This window comes from Entelurus aequoreus, linkage group LG13, assembly GCF_033978785.1.
Source record: "Entelurus aequoreus isolate RoL-2023_Sb linkage group LG13, RoL_Eaeq_v1.1, whole genome shotgun sequence".
NCBI lineage: Eukaryota > Metazoa > Chordata > Actinopteri > Syngnathiformes > Syngnathidae > Entelurus > Entelurus aequoreus.
Genome location: NC_084743.1, coordinates 7,823,932 through 7,841,431, shown reverse-complemented (window position 1 = coordinate 7,841,431; position 17,500 = coordinate 7,823,932). Strand labels below are relative to the sequence as shown.

Below are 17,500 nucleotides of genomic sequence, written 5' to 3'. Positions count from 1 at the left end.
ACGTTACCTTAACATACTGTGAGGTCACATTGTTAACCCTGTGGAACTCCACACGTTACCTTAACATACTGTGAGGTCACATTGTTAACCCTGTGGAACTCCACACGTTACCTTAACATACTGTGAGGTCACATTGTTAACCCTGTGGAACTCCACACGTTACCTTAACATACTGTGAGGTCACATTGTTAACCCTGTGGAACTCCACACGTTACCTTAACATACTGTGAGGTTAACCCTGTGGAACTCCACACGTTACCTTAACATACTGTGAGGTTAACCCTGTGGAACTCCACACGTTACCTTAACATACTGTGAGGTCACATTGTTAACCCTGTGGAACTCCACACGTTACCTTAACATACTGTGAGGTTAACCCTGTGGAACTCCACACGTTACCTTAACATACTGTGAGGTTAACCCTGTGGAACTCCACACGTTACCTTAACATACTGTGAGGTTAACCCTGTGGAACTCCACACGTTACCTTAACATACTGTGAGGTTAACCCTGTGGAACTCCACACGTTACCTTAACATACTGTGAGGTCACATTGTTAACCCTGTGGAACTCCACACGTTACCTTAACATACTGTGAGGTTAACCCTGTGGAACTCCACACGTTACCTTAACATACTGTGAGGTTAACCCTGTGGAACTCCACACGTTACCTTAACATACTGTGAGGTCACATTGTTAACCCTGTGGAACTCCACACGTTACCTTAACATACTGTGAGGTTAACCCTGTGGAACTCCACACGTTACCTTAACATACTGTGAGGTTAACCCTGTGGAACTCCACACGTTACCTTAACATACTGTGAGGTTAACCCTGTGGAACTCCACACGTTACCTTAACATACTGTGAGGTTAACCCTGTGGAACTCCACACGTTACCTTAACATACTGTGAGGTTAACCCTGTGGAACTCCACACGTTACCTTAACATACTGTGAGGTCACATTGTTATGAGAGCCAGAGCCCGAACCCAAACTTCTTGTCAATTTAGTTGAGAGGCAAGTTGATGAGTTGCATTGTGTAGATTTTGGAGAGCCGAGCAAAAAGAGGCAAGAAGAAGTTTGGACAAGAGCAAGCAGCACATCAGGATGGAGAGGGAGAGGGAAATGTCTGCCTTTGATGAGAGCATCATTTGTAGTCAGCAGAATGTTGGAAGAGACCATCTGTTTGTATGTTGATGTTCTTACAAGTCATGTTGTCCTCCTCGCAGGTCACTTCCGTCCCGAGTTCATCCGGCCGCTGCCACCTCTGCACGTGTGTGAGGACGAGCTGGCCTGGCTCAACCCCAGCGAGCCGGACCACGGCGTGCAGTGGGACCGCTCCATGTGCGTGAAGAACAGCACGGGCGTGGAGATCAAGCGCCTGATGTCCAAGGCCTTCAAGAGTCCGCTGTCAGCACAACAGCAGTCGCAGGTGAGCCGTCCTCGCCGTCCTCGCTCTTTGCTCCAACGACCGCCCCTCCGTGTGGCCCCGCAGCTGCTGGCCGAGCTGGAGAAGGACCCCAAGCTGGTCTACCACATTGGCCTGGCGCCCGCCAAGCTGCCTGACCTGGTGGAGAACAACCCTCTGGTGGCCATCGAGATGTTGCTGAAGTTGATGCAGAGCAGCCAGATCACCGAGTACTTCTCTGTGCTGGTCAACATGGACATGTCTCTGCACTCCATGGAGGTGGTCAACAGGTACGCTGCCATCTTTCTCTCTGTCCTCCGACCAGGATGACCACGTGGGTGGTCAACAGGTACGCTGCCATCTTTCTCAATGTCCTCCTAAGATCAACTGGTGTAGATGTCACATGACCTCCTAGGCTGACCACACACGTGGTCAACTGGTGTAAATGTCACATGACCTCCTACACTGACCACACAGGTGGTCAACTGGTGTAAATGTCACATGACCTCCTACACTGACCACACAGGTGGTCAACTGGTGTAACTGTCACATGACCTCCTACACTGACCACACAGGTGGTCAACTGGTGTAACTGTCACATGACCCCTAGGCTGACCACACAGGTGGTCAACTGGTGTAACTGTCACATGATCCCTAGGCTGACCACACATGTGGTCAACTGGTGTAACTGTCACATGATCCCTAGGCTGACCACACACGTGGTCAACTGGTGTAACTGTCACATGACCCCTAGGCTGACCACACAGGTGGTCAACTGGTGTAGATGTCACATGACCTCCTACACTGACCACACAGGTGGTTAGCTGGTGTAGATGTCACATGACCTCCTAGGCTGACCACACAGGTGGTCAACTGGTGTAACTGTCACATGACCTCCTAGGCTGACCACACAGGTGGTCAACTGGTGTAACTGTCACATGACCCCCAGGCTGACCACACAGGTGGTCAACTGGTGTAAATGTCACATGACCTCCTAGGCTGACCACACAGGTGGTCAACTGGTGTAACTGTCACATGACCCCCAGGCTGACCACGGCGGTGGACTTGCCTCCAGAGTTCATCCACCTGTACATCTCCAACTGCATCTCCACCTGTGAGCAGATCAAAGACAAATACATGCAGGTGAGGCTGGCCGTGCTGGGGTCAAAGGTGAGATGATGTCATTGTTGTGGCTCCTCCCACAGAACCGGCTGGTGCGCCTGGTGTGCGTCTTCCTGCAGTCCCTGATCAGGAACAAGATCATCAACGTGCAGGACCTCTTCATCGAGGTGCAGGCCTTCTGCATCGAGTTCAGTCGCATCCGCGAGGCTGCCGGACTCTTCCGCCTGCTCAAGAGCCTGGACACTGGCGACACCCCCACCAAGTGAGAGGGCGGGGCTTACACATGGACACTGGCGACACCCCCACCAAGTGAGGGGGCGGGGCTTACACATGGACACTGGCGACACCCCCACCAAGTGAGGGGGCGGGGCTTACACATGGACACTGGCGACACCCCCACCAAGTGAGAGGGCGGGGCTTACACAAGCAATGTAAATATTTGCTCATCCCCAATAAACTTCCTTTTTCTGCCACTCTAGTACACTGTCATAACTAGTACTGCTGCTCCTGTCAACTTGTATTACTAGTACTCCTGCTTGTGTCAACTGTCATAACTAGTACTGCTGCTCCTGTCAACTTGTATTACTAGTACTCCTGCTTGTGTCAACTGTCATAACTAGTACTGCTGCTCCTGTCAACTTGTATTACTAGTACTCCTGCTTGTGTCAACTGTCATAACTAGTACTGCTGCTCCTGTCAACTTGTATTACTAGTACTCCTGCTTGTGTCAACTGGCATAACTAGTACTGCTGCTCCTGTCAACTTGTATTACTAGTACTCCTGCTCGTGTCAACTGGCATAACTAGTACTGCTGCTCCTGTCAACTTGTATTACTAGTACTCCTGCTTGTGTCAACTGTCATAACTAGTACTGCTGCTCCTGTCAACTTGTATTACTAGTACTCCTGCTCGTGTCAACTGGCATAACTAGTACTGCTGCTCCTGTCAACTTGTATTACTAGTACTCCTGCTCGTGTCAACTGGCATAACTAGTACTGCTGCTCCTGTCAACTTGTATTACTAGTACTCCTGCTCGTGTCAACTGGCATAACTAGTACTGCTGCTCCTGTCAACTTGTATTACTAGTACAACTGGCATAACTAGTACTGCTGCTTGTGACAACTTGTATTACTAGTACTTCTGCTCGTGTCAACTGGCATAACTAGTACTGCTGCTCCTGTCAACTTGTATTACTAGTACTTCTGCTTGTGTCAACTGTCATAACTAGTACTGCTGCTCCTGTCAACTTGTATTACTAGTACTCCTGCTTGTGTCAACTGTCATAACTAGTACTGCTGCTCCTGTCAACTTGTATTACTAGTACTCCTGCTTGTGTCAACTGTCATAACTAGTACTGCTGCTCCTGTCAACTTGTATTACTAGTACTCCTGCTTGTGTCAACTGTCATAACTAGTACTGCTGCTCCTGTCAACTTGTATTACTAGTACTCCTGCTTGTGTCAACTGGCATAACTAGTACTGCTGCTCCTGTCAACTTGTATTACTAGTACTCCTGCTCGTGTCAACTGGCATAACTAGTACTGCTGCTCCTGTCAACTTGTATTACTAGTACTCCTGCTTGTGTCAACTGTCATAACTAGTACTGCTGCTCCTGTCAACTTGTATTACTAGTACTCCTGCTCGTGTCAACTGGCATAACTAGTACTGCTGCTCCTGTCAACTTGTATTACTAGTACAACTGGCATAACTAGTACTGCTGCTTGTGACAACTTGTATTACTAGTACTTCTGCTCGTGTCAACTGGCATAACTAGTACTGCTGCTCCTGTCAACTTGTATTACTAGTACAACTGGCATAACTAGTACTGCTGCTTGTGACAACTTGTATTACTAGTACTCCTGCTCGTGTCAACTGGCATAACTAGTACTGCTGCTCCTGTCAACTTGTATTACTAGTACTCCTGCTCGTGTCAACTGGCATAACTAGTACTGCTGCTCCTGTCAACTTGTATTACTAGTACTCCTGCTTGTGTCAACTGGCATAACTAGTACTGCTGCTCCTGTCAACTTGTATTACTAGTACTCCTGCTCGTGTCAACTGGCATAACTAGTACTGCTGCTTGTGACAACTTGTATTACTAGTAGGGATGATGTTCGAAAACCGGTTCTCCCGATTGTTCGATAAGAAAATAACCGATTCCATGGATTGGAATCCCTTTTTGAGAAACGGTTCCTGTTATTGAAGCCACTATAGTAAAGAAAAAGATTTGGTTCTTTATTGGAATCCCGTGTCACAGGAAATGCCCTGTGGCACGTCATAGGAAATGACGTAGCTCAGTCATTGGGCGGCAGATACAGAAGCAGCAACAGCAACAATGGGCGGGAAAAAACGCTCCTAGCCATGGTTTCCCTTTACTAAGAAATACGAGGAGGAAACGGCTATCTGCAATTACTGCCAGGCTTCGCTTTCCTGTAAGGGGAGCAGTACAAGAAATATGTTGACATAACCTGAAGGTAAGAGAAGCAGCGACAGAGATGACGAAGGACACCCCTCTTCCTCTGCTTCAACCTGCAGTCCCAGGCATGGCTTCACTTTACTAAGAAATACGAGGAGGAAACGGCTATCTGCAATTATTGGCAGGCTCGGCTCTCATGTAAGGGGGAATACAACAAGCATGTTGGAACATGTTCAGGCCGTAGAGAAAGGTGTGGTGGAGAAGCAGCGACAGAGATGACGAAGGACGGCCCTCTTCCTCTGCTTCAACCTGCAGTTCCAGTGATAGTGCTGGTGAGTAACTAACGCTAACTGTTGCCGCTTCATTTCCATATCTGCTCACTTGAAGCCTTTAGGCTAAAATAAGGTTACCTCTTATGTCAACCAGGACTTCAGTAAGGTAGCTAGACTAACGTTACCTAAGCATAGTCAGTGGCTAACGGTAACGTTAGCCTTTTTGTATGTGTCTGATAAGGTTAACGGTATCTTGTAGCCTACACCACTCCAGAGTTTGCAGGTCTGTAATAAACTAGTGCTTTCTTTCTTTAGTTGATTTGGTACATGAACACACTTACAGTATAACACATCACACTTTTATATCATTTCACTTTACATCATGTCCAAAAAGGAGTAGGAAGAAGTCAAGCTTATTTAATCCTACCCCTTTCCCACTTCATACAAATATATACATCATTTACTGACCTTTTTATTTCTGTCTTGCCTCTTGGTGAGGGCGGTAACGCCTTCACCAGTGTGCCCTCCTTCCCTGCTTGCTTTTGTCTTGTCTGAACTTATGTTTATGTGTGCTATGCTATGTGAAGTTTTTTCCTTGGACTCAGTCTGGACCCCTCCCGAAGGTCCAGCCTTAGACTGATATTTTTTTTACTCTTCCCCCCTTTCCCAATGTCACCTTTTTTAAGGAGCACTGTAATTGGCTGATGCGTTGGCGGTCCCGTCTAGTCCCCCTGTAACGTACGTCTGCTCTTAGCGGGACTGTGCCCTAAATGACATTTCACTTCTTATATGTCTTGTACATGTTAAAGAATGGACAATAATAAAGCATCTTCAATCTTCTAATAAAATAACATCTGTGAATTAGTATATACAGTTTTGTAATATGTCATTAATTAATTCAGTCATTATTAATATACTGAGATGAAGAATATCTTATTTTCAATAAGGTTGAAAGTATTTCTGTACTTTGTAAGCACTATTCATGTGAACAAGCTCTTCAAGTGGATCATATCAGTACAATGTTTCACTTCTTTACTTCATCCATTCCATCATTTCATTCCACATACTAATTAAAGACTTAATAACAGACACCCTAGTCTTCACATTCAGCTAATTTCCCCCCTAATTCTATGCTGTGTCTGTCCCTCATTTTCCCTCCAGGACAAGGACGTGCCGTCATTCCTGGAGGAGGCCACACAGATGGATCCCAGAAGGATGTTCCAATAGCAGGAGAAGTGCACTTTTTGGAGAGCTGTATTATTTTCAGTTTTGTGCCCAAGGGACTGATTTTATTTAACACTATATTATTATTTATACACCTATAGTGATCACAGAGACAGCTTGTTTTTGTGTTACTGTATATATTTGTTTTTATGAAATATCCCACTTAATATACTTTGGGTAACAACAGTCAATATTTTTTTAGGGGGGTAACAGTCTATATGTATTCATTTATTTTTTTCTTATAAAATAAAAGTGAGCTTTTGTTAAACCAAATATTGTGTGTTTTTTTTCTATCAGAATCAGAAGAGTTTTTATTGCCATTGTTTGAGAACGGGTTCACAAACTAGGAATTTTACTTGGCGCAATGGTGCAACATAGAACACAGAATAGAATAACATGAGCTGTAACTGAGCTATCACATCTTGTTATTGTTCATGTGCCTGATGGCCGAGGGGAAGAAAGTGTTCAGGTGGCGGGAGGTGTGGGTCTGGATGGAGCGTAGTCTCCTGCCTGAAGGGAGAGGGGAGAATAGTTTGTGTCCAGGGTGAGAAGAGTCAGCTGTGATCCGACCCACACGCCTCCTGGTCCTGGAGGAGAACAGGTCCTGGAGGGGTGGGAGTTTGCAGCCAATCACCTTCTCAGCAGCACTTACCATGCGCTGCAGTCCATGCTTGTCCCGGACTGTGGCGCCGGGGAACCACACAGTGATGGAGGAGGTGAGGATGGACTCGATGATTGCTGAGTAGAACTGCACCAGCATCTTGGTCGGCACCTTCAGTTTTTTCAGCTGCCGCAGGAAGTACATCCTCTGCTGGGCCTTCTTGGTGAGGGAGCTGATGGTCGGCTCCCACTTGAGGTCCTGGGTGATGGTGGTGCTCAAGAAACGGATGGAGTCCACGATGGAGACGGGGGTGGGAGAGTCAATCAGGGTGAGGAGGGATATACAACAACCTATCTGGATTCGATAATGAATCGGTTCGATAAGAGGATTCGATAATGGGCTGGAACTCGATCATTTCTTATCAAACATCATCCCTACCGGTGAGTAACTAACGTTATGCTTCATTTCCATATCTGCTCACTTGTAGCCTTTAGGCCAAAATAAGGTGACCTCTTATGTCAACCAGGACTGCAGTAATGTTAGCTAGACTAACGTTACCTAAGCATAGTCAGTGGCTAACGGTAATGTTAACGTTAGCCTTTTTGTATGTGTCTGATACCGTTAACGGTATCTTGTAGCCTACACCACTCCAGAGTTTGCAGGTTTGTTGTTGTTGTTGTTCAATAGTGATATTTCTATTGGTATTTGTGTTGCTCCATTTGTAGTGTAATAATGCTCATTGTCATTTCTGTATTATTTTTTATTTTCGCTAACTGCTTATTTGCTATTACTTTTACTATCATATTTGTACATGTCCTATTTGCTGATGTTGCTCTGTTGTTGTTGTTGTTGTTGTCTCTCTGTCTAATCCCCCTCTTGTCCCCACAATTCCCCCCTCTGTCTTTCTTTTTTCTCTTTCTATCCCCTCCTGCTCCGGCCCGGCTGCACCAAATGATAATATAAATACATTTAATAAAGTCAAAATACAAGTAAGGCAACAAGAGAAGTATCCTACACTTCTCTTCTGTAAAGTCAATCCGAACAGCCGATATGATCATCTACATCTACTATATGATCATCTACATCTACTATATGATCATCTACATCTACTATATGATCATCTACATCTACTATATGATCATCTACATCTACTATATGATCATCTACATCTACTATATGATCATCTACATCAACTATATGATCATCTACATCTACTATATGATCATCTACATCTACTATATGATCATCTACATCTACTATATGATCATCTACATCTACTATATGATCATCTACATCTACTATATGATCATCTACATCTACTATATGATCATCTACATCTAGTATATGATCATCTACATCTACTATATGATCATCTACATCTACTATATGATCATCTACATCAACTATATGATCATCTACATCAACTATATGATCATCTACATCTACTATATGATCATCTACATCTACTATATGATCATCTACATCAACTATATGATCATCTACATCTACTATATGATCATCTACATCAACTATATGATCACCTACATCTACTATATGATCATCTACATCTACTATATGATCATCTACATCTACTATATGATCATCTACATCTACTATATGATCATCTACATCTACTATATGATCATCTACATCTACTATATGATCATCTACATCTACTATATGATCATCTACATCTACTATATGATCATCTACATCTACTATATGATCATCTACATCTACTATATGATCATCTACATCAACTATATGATCATCTACATCTACTATATGATCATCTACATCTACTATATGATCATCTACATCTACTATATGATCATCTACATCTACTATATGATCATCTACATCAACTATATGATCATCTACATCTACTATATGATCATCTACATCTACTATATGATCATCTACATCTACTATATGATCATCTACATCTACTATATGATCATCTACATCTACTATATGATCATCTACATCTAGTATATGATCATCTACATCTACTATATGATCATCTACATCTACTATATGATCATCTACATCTACTATATGATCATCTACATCTACTATATGATCATCTACATCTAGTATATGATCATCTACATCTACTATATGATCATCTACATCTACTATATGATCATCTACATCTACTATATGATCATCTACATCTACTATATGATCACCTACATCTACTATATGATCATCTACATCTACTATATGATCATCTACATCTACTATATGATCACCTACATCTACTATATGATCATCTACATCTACTATATCTACATCTACTATATGATCATCTACATCTACTATATGATCATCTACATCTACTATATGATCATCTACATCTACTATATGGTCACCTACATCTACTATATGATCATCTACATCTACTATATGATCACCTACATCTACTATATGATCATCTACATCTACTATATGATCATCTACATCTACTATATGATCATCTACATCTACTATATGATCATCTACATCTACTATATGATCATCTACATCTACTATATCTACATCTACTATATGATCATCTACATCTACTATATGATCATCTACATCTACTATATGATCATCTACATCTACTATATGATCATCTACATCTACTATATCTACATCTACTATATGATCATCTACATCTACTATATGATCATCTACATCTACTATATGATCACCTACATCTACTATATGATCATCTACATCTACTATATGATCATCTACATCTACTATATGATCATCTACATCTACTATATGATCATCTACATCTACTATATGATCATCTACATCTACTATATGATCATCTACATCTACTATATGATCATCTACATCTACTATATGATCATCTACATCTACTATATGATCATCTACATCAACTATATGATCATCTACATCTACTATATGATCATCTACATCAACTATATGATCATCTACATCTACTATATGATCATCTACATCTACTATATGATCATCTACATCTACTATATGATCATCTACATCTACTATATGATCATCTACATCAACTATATGATCATCTACATCTACTATATGATCATCTACATCAACTATATGATCATCTACATCTACTATATGATCATCTACATCTACTATATGATCATCTACATCTACTATATGATCATCTACATCTACTATATGATCATCTACATCTACTATATGATCATCTACATCTACTATATGATCATCTACATCTACTATATGATCACCTACATCTACTATATGATCATCTACATCTACTATATCTACATCTACTATATGATCATCTACATCTACTATATGATCATCTACATCTACTATATGATCATCTACATCTACTATATGATCATCTACATCTACTATATGATCATCTACATCTACTATATGATCATCTACATCAACTATATGATCATCTACATCTACTATATGATCATCTACATCTACTATATGATCATCTACATCTACTATATGATCATCTACATCAACTATATGATCATCTACATCTACTATATGATCATCTACATCTACTATATGATCATCTACATCTACTATATGATCATCTACATCTACTATATGATCATCTACATCAACTATATGATCATCTACATCTACTATATGATCATCTACATCAACTATATGATCATCTACATCTACTATATGATCATCTACATCTACTATATGATCATCTACATCAACTATATGATCATCTACATCAACTATATGATCATCTACATCTACTATATGATCATCTACATCTACTATATGATCATCTACATCAACTATATGATCATCTACATCTACTATATGATCATCTACATCAACTATATGATCACCTACATCTACTATATGATCATCTACATCTACTATATGATCATCTACATCTACTATATGATCATCTACATCTACTATATGATCATCTACATCTACTATATGATCATCTACATCTACTATATGATCATCTACATCTACTATATGATCATCTACATCTACTATATGATCATCTACATCTACTATATGATCATCTACATCTACTATATGATCATCTACATCAACTATATGATCATCTACATCTACTATATGATCATCTACATCTACTATATGATCATCTACATCTACTATATGATCATCTACATCAACTATATGATCATCTACATCTACTATATGATCATCTACATCTACTATATGATCATCTACATCAACTATATGATCATCTACATCTACTATATGATCATCTACATCTACTATATGATCATCTACATCTACTATATGATCATCTACATCTACTATATGATCATCTACATCTACTATATGATCATCTACATCTACTATATGATCATCTACATCTACTATATGATCATCTACATCTACTATATGTCATCTACATCTACTATATGATCATCTACATCTACTATATGATCATCTACATCTACTATATGATCATCTACATCTACTATATGATCATCTACATCTACTATATGATCATCTACATCAACTATATGATCATCTACATCTACTATATGATCATCTACATCTACTATATGATCATCTACATCTACTATATGATCATCTACATCTACTATATGATCATCTACATCTACTATATGATCATCTACATCTACTATATGATCATCTACATCTACTATATGATCATCTACATCTACTATATGATCATCTACATCAACTATATGATCATCTACATCAACTATATGATCATCTACATCTACTATATGATCATCTACATCTACTATATGATCATCTACATCAACTATATGATCATCTACATCTACTATATGATCATCTACATCAACTATATGATCACCTACATCTACTATATGATCATCTACATCTACTTATATGATCATCTACATCTACTATATGATCATCTACATCTACTATATGATCATCTACATCTACTATATGATCATCTACATCTACTATATGATCATCTACATCTACTATATGATCATCTACATCTACTATATGATCATCTACATCTACTATATGATCATCTACATCAACTATATGATCATCTACATCTACTATATGATCATCTACATCTACTATATGATCATCTACATCTACTATATGATCATCTACATCTACTATATGATCATCTACATCAACTATATGATCATCTACATCTACTATATGATCATCTACATCAACTATATGATCACCTACATCTACTATATGATCATCTACATCTACTATATGATCATCTACATCAACTATATGATCATCTACATCAACTATATGATCATCTACATCTACTATATGATCATCTACATCTACTATATGATCATCTACATCTACTATATGATCATCTACATCTACTATATGATCATCTACATCTACTATATGATCATCTACATCAACTATATGATCATCTACATCTACTATATGATCATCTACATCTACTATATGATCATCTACATCAACTATATGATCATCTACATCTACTATATGATCATCTACATCTACTATATGATCATCTACATCTACTATATGATCATCTACATCTACTATATGATCATCTACATCTACTATATGATCATCTACATCTACTATATGATCATCTACATCTACTATATGATCATCTACATCTACTATATGATCATCTACATCTACTATATGATCACCTACATCTACTATATGATCATCTACATCTACTATATGATCATCTACATCTACTATATGATCATCTACATCTACTATATGATCATCTACATCTACTATATGATCATCTACATCTACTATATCTACATCTACTATATGATCATCTACATCTACTATATGATCATCTACATCTACTATATGATCATCTACATCTACTATATGATCATCTACATCTACTATATGATCATCTACATCTACTATATCTACATCTACTATATGATCATCTACATCTACTATATGATCATCTACATCTACTATATGATCACCTACATCTACTATATGATCATCTACATCTACTATATGATCATCTACATCTACTATATGATCATCTACATCTACTATATGATCATCTACATCTACTATATGATCATCTACATCTACTATATGATCATCTACATCTACTATATGATCATCTACATCTACTATATGATCATCTACATCAACTATATGATCATCTACATCTACTATATGATCATCTACATCTACTATATGATCATCTACATCTACTATATGATCATCTACATCTACTATATGATCATCTACATCTACTATATGATCATCTACATCTACTATATGATCATCTACATCTACTATATGATCATCTACATCTACTATATGATCATCTACATCTAGTATATGATCATCTACATCTACTATATGATCATCTACATCTACTATATGATCATCTACATCAACTATATGATCATCTACATCAACTATATGATCATCTACATCTACTATATGATCATCTACATCTACTATATGATCATCTACATCAACTATATGATCATCTACATCTACTATATGATCATCTACATCAACTATATGATCACCTACATCTACTATATGATCATCTACATCTACTATATGATCATCTACATCTACTATATGATCATCTACATCTACTATATGATCATCTACATCTACTATATGATCATCTACATCTACTATATGATCATCTACATCTACTATATGATCATCTACATCTACTATATGATCATCTACATCTACTATATGATCATCTACATCTACTATATGATCATCTACATCTACTATATGATCATCTACATCTACTATATGATCATCTACATCTACTATATGATCATCTACATCAACTATATGATCATCTACATCTACTATATGATCATCTACATCTACTATATGATCATCTACATCTACTATATGATCATCTACATCTACTATATGATCATCTACATCAACTATATGATCATCTACATCTACTATATGATCATCTACATCTACTATATGATCATCTACATCTACTATATGATCATCTACATCTACTATATGATCATCTACATCTACTATATGATCATCTACATCTAGTTATGATCATCTACATCTACTATATGATCATCTACATCTACTATATGATCATCTACATCTACTATATGATCATCTACATCTACTATATGATCATCTACATCTAGTATATGATCATCTACATCTACTATATGATCATCTACATCTACTATATGATCATCTACATCTACTATATGATCATCTACATCTACTATATGATCACCTACATCTACTATATGATCATCTACATCTACTATATGATCATCTACATCTACTATATGATCACCTACATCTACTATATGATCATCTACTCTATCTACATCTACTATATGATCATCTACATCTACTATATGATCATCTACATCTACTATATGATCATCTACATCTACTATATGTCACCTACATCTACTATATGATCATCTACATCTACTATATGATCACCTACATCTACTATATGATCATCTACATCTACTATATGATCATCTACATCTACTATATGATCATCTACATCTACTATATGATCATCTACATCTACTATATGATCATCTACATCTACTATATCTACATCTACTATATGATCATCTACATCTACTATATGATCATCTACATCTACTATATGATCATCTACATCTACTATATGATCATCTACATCTACTATATGATCATCTACATCTACTATATCTACATCTACTATATGATCATCTACATCTACTATATGATCATCTACATCTACTATATGATCACCTACATCTACTATATGATCATCTACATCTACTATATGATCATCTACATCTACTATATGATCATCTACATCTACTATATGATCATCTACATCTACTATATGATCATCTACATCTACTATATGATCATCTACATCTACTATATGATCATCTACATCTACTATATGATCATCTACATCTACTATATGATCATCTACATCAACTATATGATCATCTACATCTACTATATGATCATCTACATCAACTATATGATCATCTACATCTACTATATGATCATCTACATCTACTATATGATCATCTACATCTACTATATGATCATCTACATCTACTATATGATCATCTACATCTACTATATGATCATCTACATCTACTATATGATCATCTACATCTACTATATGATCATCTACATCTACTATATGATCATCTACATCTACTATATGATCATCTACATCTACTATATGATCATCTACATCTACTATATGATCATCTACATCTACTATATGATCATCTACATCTACTATTATGATCATCTACATCTACTATATGATCATCTACATCTACTATATGATCATCTACATTACTATATCTACATCTACTATATGATCATCTACATCTACTATATGATCATCTACATCTACTATATGATCATCTACATCTACTATATGATCATCTACATCTACTATATGATCATCTACATCTACTATATGATCATCTACATCTACTATATGATCATCTACATCTACTATATGATCATCTACATCTACTATATGATCATCTACATCTACTATATGATCATCTACATCTACTATATGATCATCTACATCTACTATATGATCATCTACATCTACTATATGATCATCTACATCTACTATATGATCATCTACATCTACTATATGATCATCTACATCTACTATATGATCATCTACATCAACTATATGATCATCTACATCTACTATATGATCATCTACATCTACTATATGATCATCTACATCAACTATATGATCATCTACATCTACTATATGATCATCTACATCTACTATATGATCATCTACATCTACTATATGATCATCTACATCTACTATATGATCATCTACATCTACTATATGATCATCTACATCTACTATATGATCATCTACATCTACTATATGATCATCTACATCTACTATATGATCATCTACATCTACTATATGATCATCTACATCTACTATATGATCATCTACATCTACTATATGATCATCTACATCTACTATATGATCATCTACATCTACTATATGATCATCTACATCTACTATATGATCATCTACATCTACTATATGATCATCTACATCTACTATATGATCATCTACATCTACTATATGATCATCTACATCTACTATATGATCATCTACATCTACTATATGATCATCTACATCTACTATATGATCATCTACATCTACTATATGATCATCTACATCTACTATATGATCATCTACATCTACTATATGATCATCTACATCTACTATATGATCATCTACATCTACTATATCTACATCTACTATATGATCATCTACATCTACTATATGATCATCTACATCTACTATATGATCATCTACATCTACTATATGATCATCTACATCTACTATATGATCATCTACATCTACTATATGATCACTACATCTACTATATGATCATCTACATCTACTATATGATCATCTACATCTACTATATGATCATCTACATCTACTATATGATCATCTACATCTACTATATGATCATCTACATCTACTATATGATCATCTACATCTACTATATGATCATCTACATCTACTATATGATCATCTACATCTACTATATGATCATCTACATCTACTATATGATCATCTACATCTACTATATGATCATCTACATCTACTATATGATCATCTACATCTACTATATGATCATCTACATCTACTATATGATCATCTACATCTACTATATGATCATCTACATCTACTATATGATCATCTACATCTACTATATGATCATCTACATCAACTATATGATCATCTACATCTACTATATGATCATCTACATCTACTATATGATCATCTACATCTACTATATGATCATCTACATCTACTATATGATCATCTACATCTACTATATGATCATCTACATCTACTATATGATCATCTACATCTACTATATGATCATCTACATCTACTATATGATCATCTACATCTACTATATGATCATCTACATCTACTATATGATCATCTACATCTACTATATGATCATCTACATCTACTATATGATCATCTACATCTACTATATGATCATCTACATCTACTATATGATCATCTACATCTACTATATGATCATCTACATCTACTATATGATCATCTACATCTACTATATGATCATCTACATCTACTATATGATCATCTACATCTACTATATGATCATCTACATCAACTATATGATCATCTACATCTACTATATGATCATCTACATCTACTATATGATCATCTACATCTACTATATGATCATCTACATCTACTATATGATCATCTACATCAACTATATGATCATCTACATCTACTATATGATCATCTACATCTACTATATGATCATCTACATCTACTATATGATCATCTACATCTACTATATGATCATCTACATCTACTATATGATCATCTACATCTACTATATGATCATCTACATCTACTATATGATCATCTAC

The 17,500-nt window shown here is 36.7% G+C and overlaps 1 protein-coding gene across 2 annotated transcripts in view; it reads left to right on the top strand.

Annotated features, from left to right (window-relative positions):
• Positions 1-3,004, top strand: part of LOC133663739 (CCR4-NOT transcription complex subunit 11) — a 10,682-nt gene extending 7,678 nt beyond the window's left edge. Inside the window, exons 4-7 of one of the 2 annotated variants that reach the window (XM_062068433.1) lie at positions 1,231-1,433; positions 1,497-1,699; positions 2,456-2,552; positions 2,615-3,004. In XM_062068433.1, the coding sequence (XP_061924417.1) occupies positions 1,231-1,433; positions 1,497-1,699; positions 2,456-2,552; positions 2,615-2,797 (686 nt within the window). In that variant the 3' untranslated portion in view covers positions 2,798-3,004. Of the gene's footprint in view, positions 1-1,230; positions 1,700-2,455; positions 2,553-2,614 lie in introns of both variants that reach the window. The other variant, XM_062068432.1, reaches the window with a different exon arrangement.
• Positions 3,005-17,500: the final 14,496 nt, after the last annotated feature.